The sequence below is a fragment of the Camelus dromedarius genome, chromosome 30, assembly GCF_036321535.1.
Source record: "Camelus dromedarius isolate mCamDro1 chromosome 30, mCamDro1.pat, whole genome shotgun sequence".
NCBI lineage: Eukaryota > Metazoa > Chordata > Mammalia > Artiodactyla > Camelidae > Camelus > Camelus dromedarius.
The window spans coordinates 2,682,537-2,702,400 of NC_087465.1; the positions used below are offsets into that span (position 1 = coordinate 2,682,537).

The 19,864-nt window shown below is 53.1% G+C and overlaps 1 protein-coding gene and 1 long non-coding RNA gene across 3 annotated transcripts in view; both read left to right on the top strand.

Moving 5' to 3' along the window:
* Nucleotides 1–335: 335 nt before the first annotated feature.
* On the top strand, nt 336–2,717 carry SOX17 (SRY-box transcription factor 17). The gene is made up of 2 exons (XM_010989539.3): nt 336–820; nt 1,423–2,717. Exons 1-2 carry the CDS (start codon nt 514–516, stop codon nt 2,334–2,336), a joined length of 1,221 nt encoding a protein of 406 aa, XP_010987841.3. The 5' UTR covers nt 336–513; the 3' UTR covers nt 2,337–2,717.
* A 2,811-nt stretch (nt 2,718–5,528) lies between these two features.
* Nucleotides 5,529–19,864, top strand: part of LOC135319690 (uncharacterized) — a 61,905-nt gene continuing 47,569 nt past the window's right edge. Inside the window, exon 1 of one of the 2 annotated variants that reach the window (XR_010378507.1) lies at nt 5,529–5,723. This is a non-coding gene — a long non-coding RNA (uncharacterized LOC135319690). Of the gene's footprint in view, nt 5,724–9,894; nt 10,001–19,864 lie in introns of those variants that run through there. The other variant, XR_010378508.1, reaches the window with a different exon arrangement.

The following is a 19,864-nucleotide window of genomic DNA, read 5'->3' on the forward strand; positions in this document are numbered from 1 at the left end:
GTGTTGGTCGGAACTACCGTGTCCCAGTACTTCCATCCAGCAGTGCAATCCAACCAGCACCTTAGAGGTTTTTCAGGAGGCCCCCTTCCCGGGTCAGAGAGGACCTGGAGACAAAGCCCGGCTCCAGCCAGTTTCCCCTGGGCAGGTGTAGCCCTGGGCGCGGGGCCGGGGGGAGGGGAAGAGGGCGGGAGTGGGGTTGAGCCGGGACTTGGGATTTGGGCCGCGGGCTGGGCGTGGGTCTAACGACGCCCGCCCGTCCCGCCCCCGCCGCTCCATTGGCCACGTCTGTGCAGAAAAGGCCCCGCAGCCCGGGGGCGCCCGCAGTGTCACTGGGCCGGCGGGGGCGCTGCTTGCACGGTGGGCTGGGATCTGCCAGGGCCGCGGGGTCGGGCTGTGGAACACGGGCGGCCCGCCGGGCATCTCCCTCTCTCGTTCCCCACCCCCTCCCCCCAGGTCGGGGGAGGCGGCGTGTCCGGCGGAGGGTTGCGGGGCGCGGGGCAGGGCTGGAGCGCCATGAGCAGCCCGGATGCGGGGTACGCCAGTGACGAGCAGAGCCAGCCCCGGAGCGCGCTGCCCGCCGTGATGGCTGGGCTGGGCCCCTGTCCCTGGGCCGAGTCACTGAGTCCCCTCGGGGACATGAAGATGAAGGGCGAGACGGCGGCGAGCAGCGGGGCGCCGGCCGGGACCGCGGGCCGGGCCAAGGGCGAGTCTCGCATCCGGCGGCCGATGAACGCCTTCATGGTGTGGGCTAAGGACGAGCGCAAGCGCCTGGCGCAGCAGAACCCGGATCTGCACAACGCCGAGTTGAGCAAGATGCTGGGTGAGTCCGAGCTCGGGACCCAGATGGTGCGAATCGTGGAGCGGCTTCCTTGGGCCGCAAAGAGTGCGGGACTTGCGCGGGAGGCCAGGAGTGCGTGGCTGCCACATCCTTCCCTGGGGCCCTCGGTTCCTTCCCGCTTCCCGTTCTCCCGAGTCTCCAAGGGGCTCTGGGCCTCAGTGGTCGGCGCCTGGATCCCCCGGGTGGCCGGGGCGCGGGGCCAGCGGCTCTGGGGAGGCGGCTTCTCCGCGCGTCTGAGCGGCGGCGAGGGCACCCGGGCGCGGAGCTGGGTTTGTCGGGCCCGTTCCCCCGACTCCTTTCCCGGGTGGGGACGTTTTCAGTTCCTCGAACGACCGCAAGTGGGTGAGCGGGAGGCCGCTTCCAGGAGGCTAAAGGAGGAAGGGGTGCCTTAGAGGGCCTTAAATCTCGCGTCTTCCGCAAGTGCTCGTACTCCCGGCCTCCAGGTCCCAACATTCACCTTTACCTTGACCCCCCACCCCCAGTTTCCCCGTCCGAGGTCGGAGGGGGGCCCTGGCGCCAGTGGGGCCTGGGAGCGGGAGCTCGGACAGTAAACCCGCGCCCCTCCACCTCCCGCGCCCCTGCAGGCAAGTCGTGGAAGGCGCTGACGCTGGCGGAGAAGCGGCCCTTCGTGGAGGAGGCCGAGCGGCTGCGCGTGCAGCACATGCAGGACCACCCCAACTACAAGTACCGGCCGCGGCGGCGCAAGCAGGTGAAGCGGCTGAAGCGGGTGGAGGGCGGCTTCCTGCACGGCCTCGCCGAGCCTCAGGCGGCCGCACTGGGCCCCGAGGGCGGCCGCGTGGCCATGGACGGCCTGGGCCTGCCCTTCCCCGAGCAGGGCTTCCCCGCGGGCCCGCCGCTGCTGCCCACGCACATGGGCGCCCACTACCGCGACTGCCAGGGCCTGGGCGCGGCCCCGCTCGATGGCTACCCGCTGCCCACGCCCGACACATCCCCGCTGGACGGTGTGGAGCACGACCCGGCCTTCTTCGCCGCGCCGCTGCCCGGGGACTGTCCGGCCGCCGGGCCCTACAGCTACGCGCAGGCCGCGGACTACGCGGGGCCCCCGGAGCAGCCCGCCGGGCCCCTGCACCCCCGGCTCGGCCCGGAGCCCGCGGGCCCCGCGATGCCGGGCCTCCTGGCGCCCCCCAGCGCCCTGCACATGTACTACGGCGCGGTGGGCTCGCCGGCGGCCGGCGGCGGGCGCGGCTTCCCGATGCCGCCGCAGCCGCCCCCGCCGGGCCCGGGGCAGCCGTCGCCCCCGCCCGAGGCGCTGCCCTGCCGGGACGGCGCGGACCCCAGCCAGCCGGCCGAGCTCCTTGGGGAGGTGGACCGCACGGAGTTTGAACAGTATCTGCACTTTGTGTGCAAGCCCGACATGGGCCTCCCCTACCAAGGCCATGACTCTAGCGTGAACCTCGCAGACGGCCACGGGGCCATCTCCTCCGTGGTGTCCGATGCCAGCTCTGCGGTATATTACTGCAACTATCCTGACGTTTGACAGGTCCCTGATCCGACCCAGCCTGCTGGCCAGAAGCACAAACAGTGTTACATACTTCCCGGAGGAGCTAAGGAAATCCTCAGCCTCATGTTGTGTTGTGTTGTTTTTAAGTTGCCTTGGCGTATAATTTATGGTAATTTATTTTGTCTGCCACTTGAACAGTTGGGGGGAGAAAAAAATGCGAGGTTGTGATTCAAGACTTGTGCAGATACCTGTTGCCCACTGTTGCCTTGTCTAAACCCCATTTCCAAGTTCAAGTTCACCAGTTTCCAAAGGGTCCCAGAAAACTTGCTCCGTTTCCTGAAGCTTTATTGATCAAAGAAATTTTATCCCAGGTGTGTTTTTTAAATCTTAAAAAAAATAATAAAATCTGGAATCCTACTTTTTCACTCTGCTAGTGCCTCTGTCACAAAAACCAATTTCTGAGATCAGTGTTAAGAATTTAATAGAATTGGAAATATTTTAATGATGACATTTAATATATAGTTACTGTAAATTTCTCATTCTCTTGTAATGGTAGATCTGAATGCCTTGAAGGAGAAGCCCTAATGTGAACATTTGGGTACCCCAGGTTTTTGCTAGGGGAAAGACCCTCACGGAACGAGCCTACATTATACATTTCAAGTGATCTTAGTCTATAGGAAGTAATGGTTGATCGTTAACACTAAATATTTTCAATTATAGTATGTCACTTTCAGAATCAGGAGAATACCCAAGTGATTTTGGTTTTCTAGTTGGATCTTGAGACCTGCCTAAAGAGGCTGTGGTTTATTTTTTCCCTTTCTGTATTTCCCCAAGAGCCTTTAAACACCCTCTCCACAGTGAAGTCACCAGTCATCACATGTCTACACATTGGGGAGTAGTGTTACTGGGTTACAAATTGAAGCAGTCACAGGAATGAATCAAATGTGCGTTGTGACCTTAACTATTAACACTTGGCATCTGTAACTTCAATGGGATGTTTTGCTCTAAACTACATCTGGGGCCCATGGCAGTTCCTGACACCTGCAGTTCTTAAGCTTTGGAGGGATCCAGGGACCATTTGTAGGTAGCATGCTTTCCAGTTGCCCCTAGAGCTACAGTCCTAGGGCATCATTATCCTGCCCCTGCTGGGAAGAAACCGAGTCTTAGGGTTGTGAAGCAGGTCGGCCTGCTCCGTGCTGGGGCCCTTCCCATCACATTTTGCAGCTGAGACGTAAATGGATACAGACGCCTTATAATGGGTACTTCCTGCCCGGGGTGTTTCGTCAGTGCCACTTCGCACTGAATTTGAGCCTGATCAAACCTGGGCACTTACGTGTGATTCTCTTCATTTTCCAAATGAGGAAAGAAGGCACGGAGCCCTCACCTGCCACGTGTGTGGGGAAAGCTTGGTGTTACAAATTCTGACAGCCTGTTTGTTCATACCCGTTTTCCTTTGTGCAGGGTGTATTCATGGGCACTGGGAGAACCTGTGTCCTGGTGTGAGAAACTCTCTCCATACTGATACATGCTGTAGAGAAAAGGAACGGGGTGGGAGGGGGGCTTACAGCCTTTATCTTGAGGGTTATCTGAGCTGACATGGTGGGCCAGGTTCTCTTGAGAAATGGCAGGATGTATTTTACAAAGGGTTCCTGGATGCTAGGAATGTTTGGGATGAAAGTTCCAGTGAGGAAGGGTAAGTCTGCCTTGTTAGGCATAACAGAGGTTACCTTGAACATTTGAGATGAAAAAGTTCACCCCAGACTTCCAGCCATCATTGAATCCAGTTTAATTGCTTCCTGTACCCTACCTTTTTCTGTTCTTTCTTCCTCTGACCCCAGACAGGTTCTACTTTCAGCCTGCTTCTTCCCCGGGATGTCCTATGTTCCTAGGAGATAAAGTGAGCGCAGTGCCCCACTTGCTCAGGTTCAAGGCTGTATCGCCAGTTCAGATCACACCTGGCATTTCTGTGCCTACTTGGTTGGTCCAAGGAGACCCAGTTGTATCCTTTGCTGCTACCTCTCGACAAAATTAAGAAGATAAGTAGGGAAAAGAGGAAAGGAGAAAAGAATGCTTGGGGGAAGAACCAAAAGTCCATGAAAATTACATTCTTAACGACTCACCAGGGACAGGTGAAGTAATAACTCAAATTGTTAGGTGTTTCCAATCCCTTTAACCCCAGTGGTGGGTAATTTGTCCTCACGATCATTCCTGGGGGCAGAGGTATCTCATCTATTCCTTCTTTTTCCTTAGGCAGAGGCAGATGCACTGACCTCAGGTCCCAGCTAGTGACTGGTTTTTGTTTTACTTTGGAAACAAATACACAAAAGATCCATTGCCTCACCCCATCTCTACTTCTGGGATACTTTAGAAGTGTGTCAGGAGGTAGAAATCAGGGCAGCTCTCCCGAGTTGTAAGCACTCTTAGATGTCTTGCTTATTTGAATTCACTTTTAGAGGGTGTCTAAGGAAAACAAACCATGCCCTCCCCACCACTGGGGTCTGCACACATGCACATAAGCAATGCTTTAGACATCATTTTAGGCGATTCATGACTCCTTAGACCTCTTCCAAAGGTTGTAGGAATCCAAAGCCCTCAGATTTCAAAGCCCCGACGGTGAATGTTTGTTGGAAAGCATGACATCCAAGCATCGAAGCAAAAAGGCAGTTTCCCTTAATTTGAAAACACAAAGGGACATCTTGAGAATTCTTTTCTATTACTGAATCCCCCCCCCCCTTTTTAAAAGGTCACTTAAACATTTTTTTAGGGGGGGACATAATAGGTTTACTTATTTGTTTTATTTTAAGAGGAGGCGCTGGGGATTGAACCCAGGACCTTGTGTATGCTAAGCATGACCTCTACCACTTGAGCTGTACCCTTCCCCCCCGTCTCCCCCCCCCGAGTTTCCCCTTCTTGAGACATGTCAATCAAGGAGCACTGGGGAGTGGGATGAACCTCTCTCAAAGTGTAAAGGAAACCCAGGACAGCTGACAGGATGAAGACAGAACCTTCTCCTTGGTGCACTTGTGTGCTGGTGGTAGATCATCTCCACCTCGGATATTTACATCCTTGGATAAACTCCTCCCACATTTAATCTGGGTTGGACTTGCTACTCTGATCCAATGGAATACAGCAGAGGTGATGCCGTGCCAGTCCCAGGACCAACCCTCAGGAAGGCTTGGCAGTCTCTTTTGTGTGCTCCTGGGAGCCCTGAGCTACTGTGTAAGAAGTCCAGTTACCAGGTGGTGAGACCACGTGCAGAGACCCCGCAGAGAGGAGAGACCACGGGCATCCCGCGGAGGGCGGGCAGAGGGCTGGCCTGGCCTGCCTGCTCACTCTCACCAGCCCTCCTGCCCCCATCCTGCCGACAGGAACTCAAGAGAGGCCAGAGGAACAAACTGCCAGATGAGCTCAGGCAATCCACAGGTGGGAGAGAATGAAAAAAAAAAAAAAAAGATGGTGGTTATAAGGCACTAAGTTTGGGGGAGCTTTGTTACTTGGCAACAGATTATTGAAACAGGTTTTATCCTTAAATGACCCTTTCTTATTTTTCCTGGTGGGAAAATCAGAAAAAGAGTTTGGGGTCCTGTCAGAGACACCAGTGTCTTTTTAGAGTGAAGGGTGGAATGTGAAACGTGACTCGGGCTGGCTGACCGCAGTAGCGCCGGATGCGCAGACAGACCCTTCTTTCCTGAAGCTGATGCCGATGCAGTGACCGCAGGTACCAGCCAGTGACTGGTGTTTTAGAAATATTAAATTTGCCTCAATTTTTAATGGTTTTATTTTGGAAACAAATACGTGAAGGGTACATTGCCTGCCTCCCTCCTCCCCACCCCGTCTTGACTTTTGAGGGGTTTCAAAGTGTGCCAGGAGGTGGGAATCCAGCTCTTTCACAGGCTGAGATGCCCTGACTAGGTGCCAGCGCAGAGTCTGCACACCTCTGAGCGGCCCAGAAAAAGGAGTCAGAGGGTATTTTCTTTCCCACCAAGACACTGCCTTCATCTCTATTAAAGCTACCAGGGCAGATCTGATAAATAACAAATAAACGTGTAAGCTGCTAATATAAGCAGCCGTGAGATGATCTCACACTGAAACAGTATCTTTTACTTATTCTTATCTCAGAAGATTATTGCACTTTTCGTTTGAATCCCACTCTGCAAAAGACTTCAGCTTCTGTAAATTTTGTGCTGATGTCGGGAAAAGCACATACAAGCAAGAGGAATTTAGGGGAAATGGAATGGGGTGCTGTGCACCCAAAGATATCATCACTGTCTAACATTCTTAAATGTCCCATTTCACTTTATTTTGAATACTCTGAACTGTGCCGGTCACATCTTAGATGTTCAACATGCCCTTCCTCCTCTGATTCCCTTTTGATTTGTTTTCACAACACTGGACAGGCACGAGAGATTTTCCATCCATCATTTCAGCATAGATTGATTCTTCCTGCTTACAAGGTGCTTCCTTCTGAGTCCCAAATATTCATCAGAGGAAAAGTAGTATCTGTGTCCTAGCCCTACCCGACTCGAGCAGCGTGAGGAACATGGAGCTCTTCCCTCCACATGATGAGCCTGTCTGTGCCCTACAGAACATTCCATCAGGTCCTCTGACCTGGGATCCAGCTGCATCTCCTTAATTTTTCACTGTAACCCCAACCCCTACCTTCCCTCCGATGAGAAGGTTGTGTGATTCCTCCTGAATTGTTAGGCAGCTTCATGTGAATCAGTCTGCACTGTCCCTCTTACACAAACGCTGAACCCTCACCACCGGCAATTCTCCCAGCTTTTTTCAAGGGTCTAGATATTAAAAATTCTTAGTCCAATGCAAAATAGTATTTCAATAGTAAACCGGCACTTCTTAGCAAAATACAAAATTATTAGCACCAGTATAGAGCAACCGCTAAGTAAGTTGTTGCTATGATGTTAGTAATGTTCTGTGATGGAAGCATTCTCTGCAGCTTAAGTCCAAACAACAATTTGGCTGAATGAGAGGAAAAAAAAGTAACCTCATTCTTGCTGAAGACATTTTAGCTTTGAGGTTCTCTTTCCACTTTCGCCAAAGTCTCAAAACACTTTGACAAAGTTGAATTCATAATAAGCATTCCCCAAGCTGACATTGCTCAGAAAGATGATTTGTGAGGTCACACTCTGAGATTCGGCTGAGCATTGTGAACTGAGCAGCCATGCTGTGGACCTGGTTTTCTCCAGGATGGTGGTCAGTGCTCACTCTGATGGGAGTCGGTCGGTCGGTGCCCTCTCATGTACCTGACGTCTTGCTAGGCAAGGAAGAGAGCTGTGACAGGCTGGCAGGAGGCTGAGCAGTGTTCTTGTCTGTCTGATTCCTTGGGCTACAAGAGCCCCTGGGGCAAGGACTGTCTGTGGTCACTTTGTGTCACCTGACCTGGTACCTAGAAGTGCTCAGAAATAGACTTAGTACCTCCCTCAGTTCTCCACTGGGCATTCCCTAAGGAATTGGGAGCTCCTGCTTTACCCCTCTTCTACCTGAGACAGTCACCAGTGGCTAGAACTCCTTTCTCCTGAATACTGTGTCAGGACAGCCGACTTAACTGCACAGAGCATAAGCTATTGGAGCAGATCAGAGAAAGGCTGTATAAGTGATGGTGTCCCCAGAGAAGAAAAGTCTCTACATTTTGAGCCAGAAGTTCCCCGGCTCAGCAGCTTGGCTTTGTGAATCTCATGGCATGAATCTTCTGATCTCTGCTCTGCTCATCTGTGGAAAGCAGGCATGGTAAAAGCCCACTCTCCCCCACGGGATGGCTGCAGGGACGTGAGATGGTGCTGGAAGGGTTGCTTCAGGGACACGGAAAACGCTCTTCCCTCCCTCCCCTCTTCTCTACCTTTTGATTTTATATATCTTGTCTTTCCCAGCAGACTTGGGGGATTTACTTTCATGATTCAACAGTAAGTTGCCTCCACTGGTTCTTTGCTTAGTGGATTAATTTCCTAGCCTTGTAAGCTCGCCCGTATGACCTGGAAACACAGATTGATCATCTGTTGTTTTTTCTGAGCTTTGAGCAGCTCAGCCTCTTTGATCATAAAATGACACCAGAAATAATTGTCACCTGAAGAAGAACTTCACATAGAATGCCTCAGTTTGTACGAACTCCCGATTTCGCATGAAAATCTCAAGGTCTTACCAAGGGACAGTTGAGACACAGAGTCCTCCCCAGCCTGCTAACACTCACCTCTCAGTCCAGCCCTTTCCCCCACCAATCACAGTTTCTCAAGTCCTGAAACATATTTCTGTGTCATTTAGTTTTTAAGGACTGAACGGAGTTGGAATTCTTGAGGGCGAATAAGCAGAATGGAATGGGGGAGGGCAGTAGATGAAGAAATAAATTCTGGTTTCCAGCAGTTCCAAGTAATGTTGAAACTTCATACCCAGGTTTTTGAATCACTCAGCCCTCAGATGTGATTTCCCCAGGGCAGTGGTGGATGGGGTGAAGAGAAGGAAATTCTGACACATCCCTGACAGCAAGGGACAGTTTTATAGTTGTTTCTCACAGCGTGGATTCTTCTGCTTGTTTTAATAAATCAGTTTGGATGTTTGAAAACAGTAGTTGGGATTGTAGGTGCACACCCACATACCAAAAATACTAAGCTGAAAAGGGCTTAGTGAGATTACAGGACGGAGAAATAAAATAAAAATTCAAGCTTGTAGTTTCAGTAAAGAGATTGTGGGTATGGGAAGTATATAGTTTTATTTATTCATTTAAAAATAATTTAAAATTTAAAGTGATGCACATGCTTATCAAAAAAAAAAAAAAAGGCCACATGACAGATGGGCTTATAACAGAAACTAAGAGTTACAGGAAGACTCCATCCCTCTGGAGCCCCAGTTCCACGTATTAGTCAATCCTTCTACCCGCTTCCCCCGGTTTTTTTGGATCTGTTGGGATTTACCTACATTAATAATGCTGTTATTCTGGTGGTTAATTAATTAATATCCCTGCGATGCTAGTTCCATATTTATCAGGTTTAGGCCTTGACTTCCTGCTGTAATAGCCAAGCACGCCCTGCGCTCCTCCGTCTACCGAACGAACGAATGTAGTTCAGTCTTATTTCCATTTCTCTTATTGATGACCATTGCCTTCCTTCTAAAGCACTGCTGCTTGTTCCATCACAAAGGCGGGAAGTCTTGACCCACAACTGCGAAAAGTGGGGATACTGGCGCCCCCACCTTTCCCAGCCGCTCTCCCTTCTTTGGCGAAGGTGGACATTTTGGGACAGGTTTTCTGCGTGTGTGGTGGGGGAAGGGAGCAGATGGAGTAGCGAGGCACGTGCTAGAATGGAAGGGCATCCATTTTACAGCGTCTCAACCAGTCCCAGACAGTCGGGGCCGCTTACCACCGTGGCTGTGATTTTAGATTCAGTCACTTCTTACCCCCGCTGGGAAAGGGAAGTAGCGTCCTTAAAGCTTTACACAAAGCAGGAAAAAAAAAAAAATCAGGGAAAGGGGAAAACCCAAAGCTCAGCGGTCGGCTTCCACGCCCACCCCACCCTGCGCCGCGCGCGGGCCCCGGTCCCGGGAGGCGGCGGCGAGTCCCGCCGGCGCGGGCGTCTCGGGCGCGGGAGGCGCCAGGAGCCGAGGGCGCGGCGCTCCCCTCGCAGGGAGCCGCACTCCAGCTGCTGCCAATTCTGGGGAGCATTTTAACAAGACCTGCAGTGACTTCAACTTAAAAGGTAAAGGCTCTGAGGTTTGGTGTGGGTTGAGGGGAGCACGGCCACCTTGGTGACCGGGACGGAAAGACCCCGACGTCGCGCGCTCGCTTCGAGGCGTTTCGCGCCCGGTGCCCGCGGCCTGAAGCGAATCCGACTCGAAGGTTAGAATGGGCTTCCCTTTTGTATCGTCCAGGAGTCGACCTGCCGCGCGAAGCCCCCAGTAGGGCCAAACGTGACATGTGGGGCTGACCTGCCTCCCAGCAGTGGGGGGGACGGGGGCTCGGCCGGTGGTTTCCTGCGTTCGCGGCGAGTGGTGGCGCGTGGCGGCGCCGGGCGCCTGAGCTCTGGCCGCGCCGGGGCCGCCGGCAGCGCGAGCCGGGGTTCTCGAAGGTCACGTCTGTGCAGACAAGGCCTCGCGGCCCGGGGGCGCCCGCAGTGTCACTGGGCGGGGGAGTGGGGGCGTTGGCTGCGCCGGGACGCCGGCGGCGGGAGCTGCCCGCCCGGCCTCTCCCTCTCCTGTTCCCCACTCCCGCCCCCTCCGTGTCCCGCGGAGGGTTGCGGGGCGCCGCGCAGGGCTGGAGCGCGGTGAGCAGCCCGGATGCGGGGTACGCCGGTGCCAGGCCGAGCCAGCCCCCGGGCGCGCGGCCCGCCGTGACGGCCAGGCTGGGCCCCCTCGGGGCTGTGAAGGTGAAGGGCGAGGCGGCGAGGAGCAGCGGGGCGCGGGCCGGGGCCGCGCGGGCCCAGCCAAGCCTCCACACGGCGTCTTCAAGGTGTGGCTAAGGCGGAGCGCCGGCGGCTCTCGGGGGCACCGGGCCCGCAGGACCAGGACCTGCGCGGGACGCCGGGCGAGGCTCCGGGAACCCCGGAGGGAGTGAGAGGAGTGGGCTTGTGCAGGGGAGACACCGGCTCGGGACCATCCGCGTGGGTGGGTCAGTGGCTCTGCCTCCGAGAACTGGCTTGTAGCGGGGGTTTTACTTCTACGGAAACAATCGTCTTCGGGGCGGGAAATGAATTTAGGTTCAAGACCAAATTGTTAACCATCTCCAGGTGTAAATGATGACGAGAAATCCTGCGCTCCTGGGAAAGGTTTTAAAGGTGTCTTCTGATCAGGCAAGGCTCTGTACAAAAGAAAACTCGAATGCTCTTCTTCCAAGTTTTAAAAAGAGCTGATTCCTTCTTTATCTATCGGTTAAGAAATTGAGGGACTTAACAGCAGATAAAACTGCTGGTCATTAACGAAGCAGGAAATGCAGTTAACAGCACCGTTCGGAAAATGTGCAAAACTTTAGAATGTCCAGCGATACAGTCCGCTGTGTTGACCTCTTTTTTTCCGATGCTGAAGTTTGTGTTCGAAAACCTGGGCGACGTGGCCTGCAGTTGTGAAAAGTTCAAGCTCATTCTGCTTTCATTCTTTCCAAGCTGAGGGAGAGTTAGCTTTTTTTTTTTTTTGAAGAAGGAATAAAATGTCCAGGCTTTATTTTCATCTTACCCATGTAAAATCATTTATCTTCTGTGTAAATAGCTTCATTAAATTTTTAATATTTCCCATTTTTTTCCCCATAAAAGATGTAAGCAGAACATCAGGGGAAAACTAGTGATGGCATGGCGGTCCTGTTTCCCCTTGGGTTCATTTTCATAAAGACATGCAGGGTTTTCTCTCCCCCTCCCCCACGTCCCCACGAGAGGGAGCACACTTTCCCTGCTGTTCTGCAGCTTGCCTTGCAGTTAACAGTACATACTTGGTGTTCTGAGCTCCTAGAAGCTGAACCTCTGTTTACCCAGCTGGTGGTCTTCTCCACTCTTGCGTGGGGTCGACCCCACCTGTCCTGTCTCCAGTCCAGTGTAAGTTTGTCTGTTGACACAATCATTTCATGTGCACTTAGAGTCCTAAGACCCCCCTTACACTCATGCAAAGACTGAGTTTGTGAACAGGAACGGGGAGTACCTGCGTTTAAAACAGAGAGGCCCCAGTGGGGGGGGGGGGGCATTTTACCCGAGAAAGAAAGGGCAGAGCTGTGCACGCCCTAAGCGCGACCTTTCTTTACAAGCACGGTTCTTTCTGGGTCCGCTCTCAGGGGTGCAGGCGGCCAGGCCAAGCGGTGATAGACCGCTCCGCTGGTGGTCCTCGCTCCTGGACACCGTCCCTACGTTGCCTTACTGGGGCAGGGGTTGGCTTGCCGGGGTGCTGCGTTGGTACTTCCAGAACCCTAATATCGCAAGGCCGAGACGGCGTCCCAGGAAGCTGGCTGGGTCTTGGTCGGTGAGATCGCCCCAGTAATCTCTGGCTGACGGAGTCCTGGTGTTCCTCTTCTGGCAAAATGGTTAATATTAACCTCCACACTGTCTTCCCTTGGATGATGAAGTGTGTGCGGCGCCGCTTTGCGGGTCTCCAGCGGGCTCTAGAGATGCCCCCGCTCTGGGGGCTGTGGAGCCACTGGGTCCCCAGCGAGGCGGGCAACGGTGGAGGAGCGGTCTTCCTGGAGGAGGCGGTGCTACGATGGGTCCCTGAAGACCACCCCGGCGACGGCCCCCCAACCGGACTCCCCGCTGCAGGACCCGCCCGTTCCCCCCCACTGCCAGGGCCTGGGAGCGCCCCCGCTCGACGGCTACCCGCTGCCCACGCCATACACGTCCCTGCTGGACGGCATGGGGCCCGACCTGGCCTTCTTCGCCGCATCACTGCCCAGGAACTGTCTGGCCGCCAGGCCCCTGCACCCCAGCTCGAGCTTGGCCTGGAGCCCGCGCCCCGCGATGCCGGGCCTCCTGGCGCCCCCCAGCGCCCTGCACAGGTACTACGGCGCGGGGGCCTCTGGGTGCCGCCGCCGCAGCCGCCCCAGAGCCGCCCCGCGGGGCCCAGGGCAGCGGACCCAGCCACCTGTCAACTCGCATACAGCTGGGCTGCGGTGCTGGCACGAACCCCTGGGCTCCGTGTGGGAGTTCCGTTGTGGGTTCACCGTGTACTACAAATGTCACAATGTATGAAACTTTACTTTCTCAGAATGAACATTCCAGTAAGGGCAGCGTTTAACATTGTTACCCCTCAAAGGAAGTGATGCAAAATGTGCCCTGCTTAAACATCTTTTCTCACTTTCTGTAGATGCATCTTATTCTGACATTAAAGTTGGATTATTTTTATAAAGTGGCAAATTCATGAACCATGGTAGAAAGCACCTTTTTCTTCCAAAGTTACCTCCTCCCAGGTGGTTTTAAATGCGGAACCAACATCTATTGTGTAGCTCCTGTATTTCAACTCGCTGTTTCTAAAGTTCTTGGTTATTGACTTCAGTAAATTTGTAAATGAAGTTTTTAAAAAATTCTCTGTATATGGATATTTTATATTCTTCCACAAAATTAACTTGTGTCTGTGTCAGTCAGGGTCCCTCAGGAAACAGGGGGCGTAATGAAAATAATTAGTGAAGAAAGAGTCAGGAGCAGACAGGCCTTTCTGTAGGAGACTCCGTGGAGGGACTGGAAGCTTTCCGAGCGGGGCGGTAGCTTGAGCGTCATGCCTCGGCCGTGACTGGGAGGTTACAGCCCAGCAGGATGGGGCCAGAAAGTCAGTCCTTGGGAAGATCCCGTTGCCCCCTGACTTTCTGATACTGCCTGTCATTGGCAGGCCTCACTGCAGAACTGGAGGACAGGAGGCCTGTGGAGGCTGCTACGGGGAGGAGGACAGGAGGCCTGTGGAGGCTGCTACTGAGAGGAGGACAGGAGGCCTGTGGAGGCTGCTACAGGGAGGAGGGCGGGGGCCATGTCTTGGGGGCCAGGTGAGGTCCAGGCTTTCCCAGCATCAGCTCCAGAAGGGAGCTCAGCACAGCACTTCTGCCTAAACTGGGTAAAACTGACTGCTGCACGCCCCCTGCGAACTGCGGCGGGCAGTAAGGAGGGATCTCGGCCACTGCTCTTCTCTGCATCCAGGACCCTACTCAGCAGGCGGGACACTGGAGGCGCCCCATGGAAGTAGGGCTAGGCCACCAGAGAACCCACTTCCAGGTGACGGTGCAGGAGTCTGTGAGTCCGGGTTCCTGGGGGGCGAGCCAGACCTCGGGACTCTTCAGTCATGTGAGCAAAAGCAAGTCTTTTACTGTATAAAGCCCTCAGTGTTGGTTTTCTTCTCACCCGAAACACCAGTGCTCAGCGCTCGTGACAAAGAGCTGGAGGTGTGACTGCTGGGTCCCCTGGTGGTCGGAGGGAAGCACCCAGATGTGGCCCAAGAGGTTGCTGGCAGCGGCCAGTCTCAGGCCAGGGCAGCGCTGCTTCTCCAGCTTGAATGTGCGTGCATCTGGCCAAGTAAAATGCAGATTCTGATGGAGGAAGGCCAGGATTCTGCGTCTCTAACCAATTCCCAGAGGAGGCTTGACAGGTCACACGTGAAGAGTCAGACCCTAGATCGCTTATCCACACTGACTTCTTAGGGACCGTTCATGACCTAAAATACGCCAATTCAGAACAGGCACCACAGAGTCATTTCGGAAGAGTTCTGGGTCATTGCTGCTGCTGGCTGTGTCTGCCCAGCTCTGCACCACCCCCGTGCCCCTGCGGGCCTCCCAACTGGCCCTGCTTGGCTTGCTTTCCCCGAGTCCTGTCAGTGCTCAACTTAGAACCACAGGAGCGACAACATGGGGAAATGGTGAAGCTCCCGAGAGGAGGAACCAGGGAGATGAACGGGGGTCTCTGGGCCTCTGAGGCTGAGAACCTGACGGACTTGAGCTGGCAGAGCCCTGGTGTTGGTGTCACCCCCCACCCCATCAGGCATTTTCACTGCTGTCACCCGACTTCGTTATTGTTCAATATTTCACGATTCTACCTGCTTGTTTGTTTCTTACTAGATTACAGCCAGGCATTTCCTATAGGACAGCATATCAGAATTCGATACCTTTTAAATCTTCTGAGTCCCACTACCTTCCCTAAGCCAGTGATTATCAAAGCAAGCCGTCCAGTACGGTCTCTTAAAAAGAAGATGGAGGCCTGATGTCCCCATAAGAGATTCTGACCAGATTGGTCTGGCCTGCAGCCAGGGGGTTTCAAATTTGAAAATCTTTTGAGGTGATTCTGATCATGGCCATTAAATAGGTAACTCTGTTACTACCGCAGGGTGACCTGAGAAATCAGTTGCTTGTGTGTTATTTCATCAAGTGTTCACTGAGCATCTGTTCTGTGCCAGGTGCTATATTGTTTCCCAAGATACACGAAGGCCCATCCCCTGCTCTCAAGGAGCTTGTGGAGAGGCTGATAGATAAACAATTGTTAGTGTGTGGTCAGTGCAATAAGGTATCGTTCGGACAGAAAGCAGATGGATTCTGTGCGAAGGGGCATGGATCAAGAATGATAATTTCTAATGTTTCTTGAGCACTACGGATGGAGGAGGCCCCAAGGAAGGGCTGGTGCTTACCCAAAGCTTTGGAGGAGGAGACCGCCAAGTGGGGAAGGTGGGGGTGGGTGGGAAGGTGTTTCTGAGTCAAGGCTGGGGGAGACTGGGGTGAGGGGGTGAGAAAACTAGGGCGATTACTTCCATCTTCTTTGTAAAATCAGGATGGAGTCGTGACCTGAGAGGGATGATAGGGGTTGCAGAGAGGGGTGGAGCCCTGGGACTTGAGAAAACAGCTCCAGACAGAGAACCCCAGGGCACCGTCAAGGCCCAGAGGAGACTGGATTTCACAGACAGGGTTCCACCTTCAGGGCTGTGTGCTCAGCAGCTCCAGTGCAGAAACTGAGAAATGAGACGGTAGGATTCTTTCAGAGCTAGGCTCCGAGAAGCCATAGGGAAGACAGACAAGGTGGCCAGAGAGTTTTGGTGAGATTTTGGTGCAAGGGTTTAATGGAGAAGTGAGGTCGGGAGAAAGCTGTTAGGCTTGGAAAAACAATAGAGGGAGAAGCCAGAAAACATCAGAGAGGACTTCCAAGATGAGATGGGCCAGGGTGCCGATAACGAGCCAGGTGTGGCTGGGTGGGTCTCTGGAGGGGGAGGTGCAGGGTGCTGGAGCTGGGAGGCCAGGGCACCTGGGCTGGACTCTGTGTGGTCACTGGAACCCTGTGGGTGGAGCTGAGGAGGGAGGAGGACGGGAATCCTCTCTGCAGATTTCATGAGACGCCCCACCAGCAGGAGTGGATTTAATCAAGTTATCCAGGGTATGAAGGGGGTGATTGAGCACGGAAGGCAAAGAGCAGGGAACTGGAATGCAAAATGGAGCGAGGGTGGAACAGGAACAATCCCCCTCAGACTGGAGAACGTCGAGGAAGAAGTGGCAGGAAGCCCTAGTGACAAAAGGACGTTTTATACATCCCTCCAGAAAGCTGGAGATGGACGTTTTTAGGTTACGGGTGAAAGATGTCGAGTTGAGAAGTTGTGCTGACAGCAGCAGCCTGAGCAAGCGGGCATCTCGAATCAACTCTGCCATCAGTGGTCGGGTTTACGGACAAGTGTTGCTAGCAATGCCCTGCTGCTGAGAACTCCCCATTTGACACAATTGTTCTTGATCTCTAGATGCTAAACTTTAAAAATCGTTATTCACAAAACCAATCTTTCTCTCCAGTCAGTTCAATATTGATACCTGAGGCCAAGCCTCAGGCTTTGGTTAGGATTCTGCTCAGCCTGGAAGGTGCTGGACTTCCCACACTTGACCTCCAGAGAGATCTTTTTATCCTAATATTGAGCAACCCTGGCCAGGCTCCTTGTCCTACAGGCACAAGGACGATGCCCTGTGTCAAGAGGGGCACTCTGTGTCCTCACACGGGGACATGGAATCATGAACACTCCTCGAACCCTCCTTCTCCAGAGACATATCCCGGTCTCCGTAAGACCCGCTCTGGAGACCCTGCGAGGTGCGTCCCTGCGGAGAAAGCAGCCGCCCAAGGACCTCCAGGGCCGGAGGCCACGTGCCACACGTCCCAGCGGCCAGCACCAGGCCACACTCCAGGGTTCGTTCCTAATGGCTGAGACGTCCATGGACCAAAGGAAGGGAGGCCTTCCTCTTCCCAAGTGGGCCTTGCTTCCGGTATCACTCACACCCCTCGGGAGCATCTGAAGGGGAGAGTGAGTTCCTGGCTGTCCCCAGCTGTCCTCTGGGCTGGATCATGGGCTGGGGTGCCAGCCACTCCACTCCAAGGCTCTGTGGGGTGCATGGCCCTGCTGCTGGCCCGGGAGCCCCCAGCTCTGGCGGTGCAGAGTGAGCCCCACCAGCCTCCAGCATTACTCATCCCGCTTGGCGCGGGTTGAAAGCGTGAACAGTCTCTTCCAGGCACTCCCTCGTTTCACTTCCCTCTCACCCGAGGGCCCCTCCTCGAGTCTGACCTGTTGGGGGCAACATCCTCTCTGGCTGACCCGCCCTACTTCCTCCTGCAGGCTGCGCTCCAGCCTGTGTTTTTGGTTCAGGGGTTCCCAGAGAAGTGTTTCCTCTGCCCATCCCCCTCCCCGCCTCCCCATTATCACATCGAACATACTGGGTTCAGGGTCTTGAGTGATTGGAGATTTGAAAACAGAAAGATCAGTGGGCATCATGGGAGGAAACAGTCCTGGAGAGGCAGCAGATGGAAAGTCCATCTGTGAAGGCCCAGGTGGGCCCAGTGGAGGCACCAGCCCCAGGGACTGTGGAGAGGGTTTCCGGGGGCTCTGAAGAGAGTTAGGGCAAGTTGCTGCTGTGGTGGGTGGGGCCCAGGCAGATGGAGGGTTGGCATTCCGGAGACACCACCGTCACCCAGCCACTCAGAACGTCTTGTTTCCTCAACTACAAAGTGAGGGTAATAGTAACCACCTGCAGAGTCATTGCCAGGATTAGAAATATTTGTACCGCGCTGAGCTGAGTGATGGTTTTAGGAGGAAATCTGTGTTCCTCTGACCTTGTATATCTGCGGGGTTTGGGGGGAGCTTCTGCACCTAACCATGTGGCCTGAGCCTGTCGTGACCAGGGAGCTGGCCAGTCTTAATTCACTGGGACGTAAGTGCAAAACGGTTTTGTGTTTCTCTCCAAGTATGGCTTCCACGATGCCCTAAATTCTCCCCATCTTGCTCTTTAATGAATTCTTGGGAAGAGTTTATTACTGTCTAGTTACTTTTCATTGTTAAAATCTAACTCATTTAATTTATTTGGAAAATGAAGAAGGTAAAAAGTAAATTCACTGTAAAGCCCCAATCTCAGTTCAAATCTTATCCCTTCCACCCTCCTCCCTGAGGGCGTAGGCGGGACCCTATCTCTCAGTCCCGGGCGGGCGGAGGGCCCCGCTTGTCTCACAGACAAGCCCTCTTGCAGGCCGGCTCCTGCTGTGCACGGGGTGGTGGGGGGTGGAGTGCGGAGGAAGGCGAGGCAATGCCTTTTTACTTACCTGGCCACTGTCGTAGTCTCTCTCTGGTGCTTCTCCAGAAATCATTTACTGGTTTGAAAGCCCCCATGTGACAGGGTCTGGCTCTCTTGTGGGCCACAGGGAAGGCACTGAGGGCCTCCCGCAGCCTCCATCCCTGAGTGGGAGATGGATTGTGGCTGGACCCATCTGTACCCTCTCTCTTTTCAACCCCTGCGCTGGACAGCGAACCCACAGCCTCACCTGGAAGGCAGCTTTCTTCGTGGTGCACCAACAAGATGGCAGAGGCCTGGTCACTTTGCGTGGTGCCTACTTGGTCCCTGGGAAGTTCTTCCATCTGTGGAGATTCTGAACTTACCCTGGGCTGCCCCTGCTGCCCCCTCTCCCTGCCACTTCCCGCCACTTCCCTTCGAATTCTCTTTCCCTCTGTTAAGGGAAGATCTCTAGTCTGATTCTAAGCCAGATGTCAAGCTGGGAAACAGAATTTAACTCTCCTTTATTGCATCCCTTGCAAGCTCTGTATTCTTTTTAAAAATGTATTTCATTTAACATTATTTATTCTGTAATGGGTAAGATGTTCAAAAGTACAAAATAAAATAGCACACATCAGATAACAGATATCTCACCACCACTTATCATAAGAAGCAAAACCAGACAAAGTCCCATTGCATGAGTACTTTTCAAGACGGTGTTTGGGTGACACTGGACATTGCTTTGTCCACATTAAAAATAATTGGAGTTCAAATTGGAATTACAGTATATTTGTACCTTATTTTTGGAAAGATTTCAATTTTTTTTATATTATGCATTTCCATCCAACATTGCCCAAACTGGATCTATAGATTCAATGCAATCCCCCTCAGAATTCCAACTGTCTTTTACACAGAAATGGACAACCTGGTCCTAATACTCATGTAGAAATGTGAGGGTTTCCAAATAGCCAAAACAATCCTGAAAAACAGTAACAGAATTGGAGGAATTACATTTCCTGACTTCAAAACTTAGTACAGCCATTTCTCAGTATTTGGAGGGAACTGATGCCAGGACCGGCCTTGAATAACAAAATCTGTAGATGCTCAAGTCCCTTATGTCAAATGGCACAGTATTTGCATATAACATTATCACATCCTCCTGTAGGCTTCAAATCACCTCTAGATTACTTATAATACTTAATGCAATGGAAATGCTATGTAAATAGTTGCTAGCACACGGCAAATTCAACTTTGGCTTTTTGGGACTTTCTGGAATTTTTTTCCTGTTAGTATTTTTGTTCTGTGATTGGTTGAATCTGGGTGCAAAATTCAAGGATACAGAGGGCTAACTGTCCACGGCTATAGTCTGCTACTGGCATAAGGATGGACCTATATAGATCAACGGGATAGAATTAAAAATCCGAAATAAACCCCTACATCTATTGCCAAATGATTTTTGACAGGAGTGCCAAGACCACTCAGTGAAGAAAGACTAGTGGTGTCTTCAACAAATGGTGCTGGGACAAGAGGTTTTCTATATACAAAGGAATGAAGATGACCCCTTACCTCACACCATAGACAGAAATTAACTCAATTTTTATTTATATTACTAAAATTA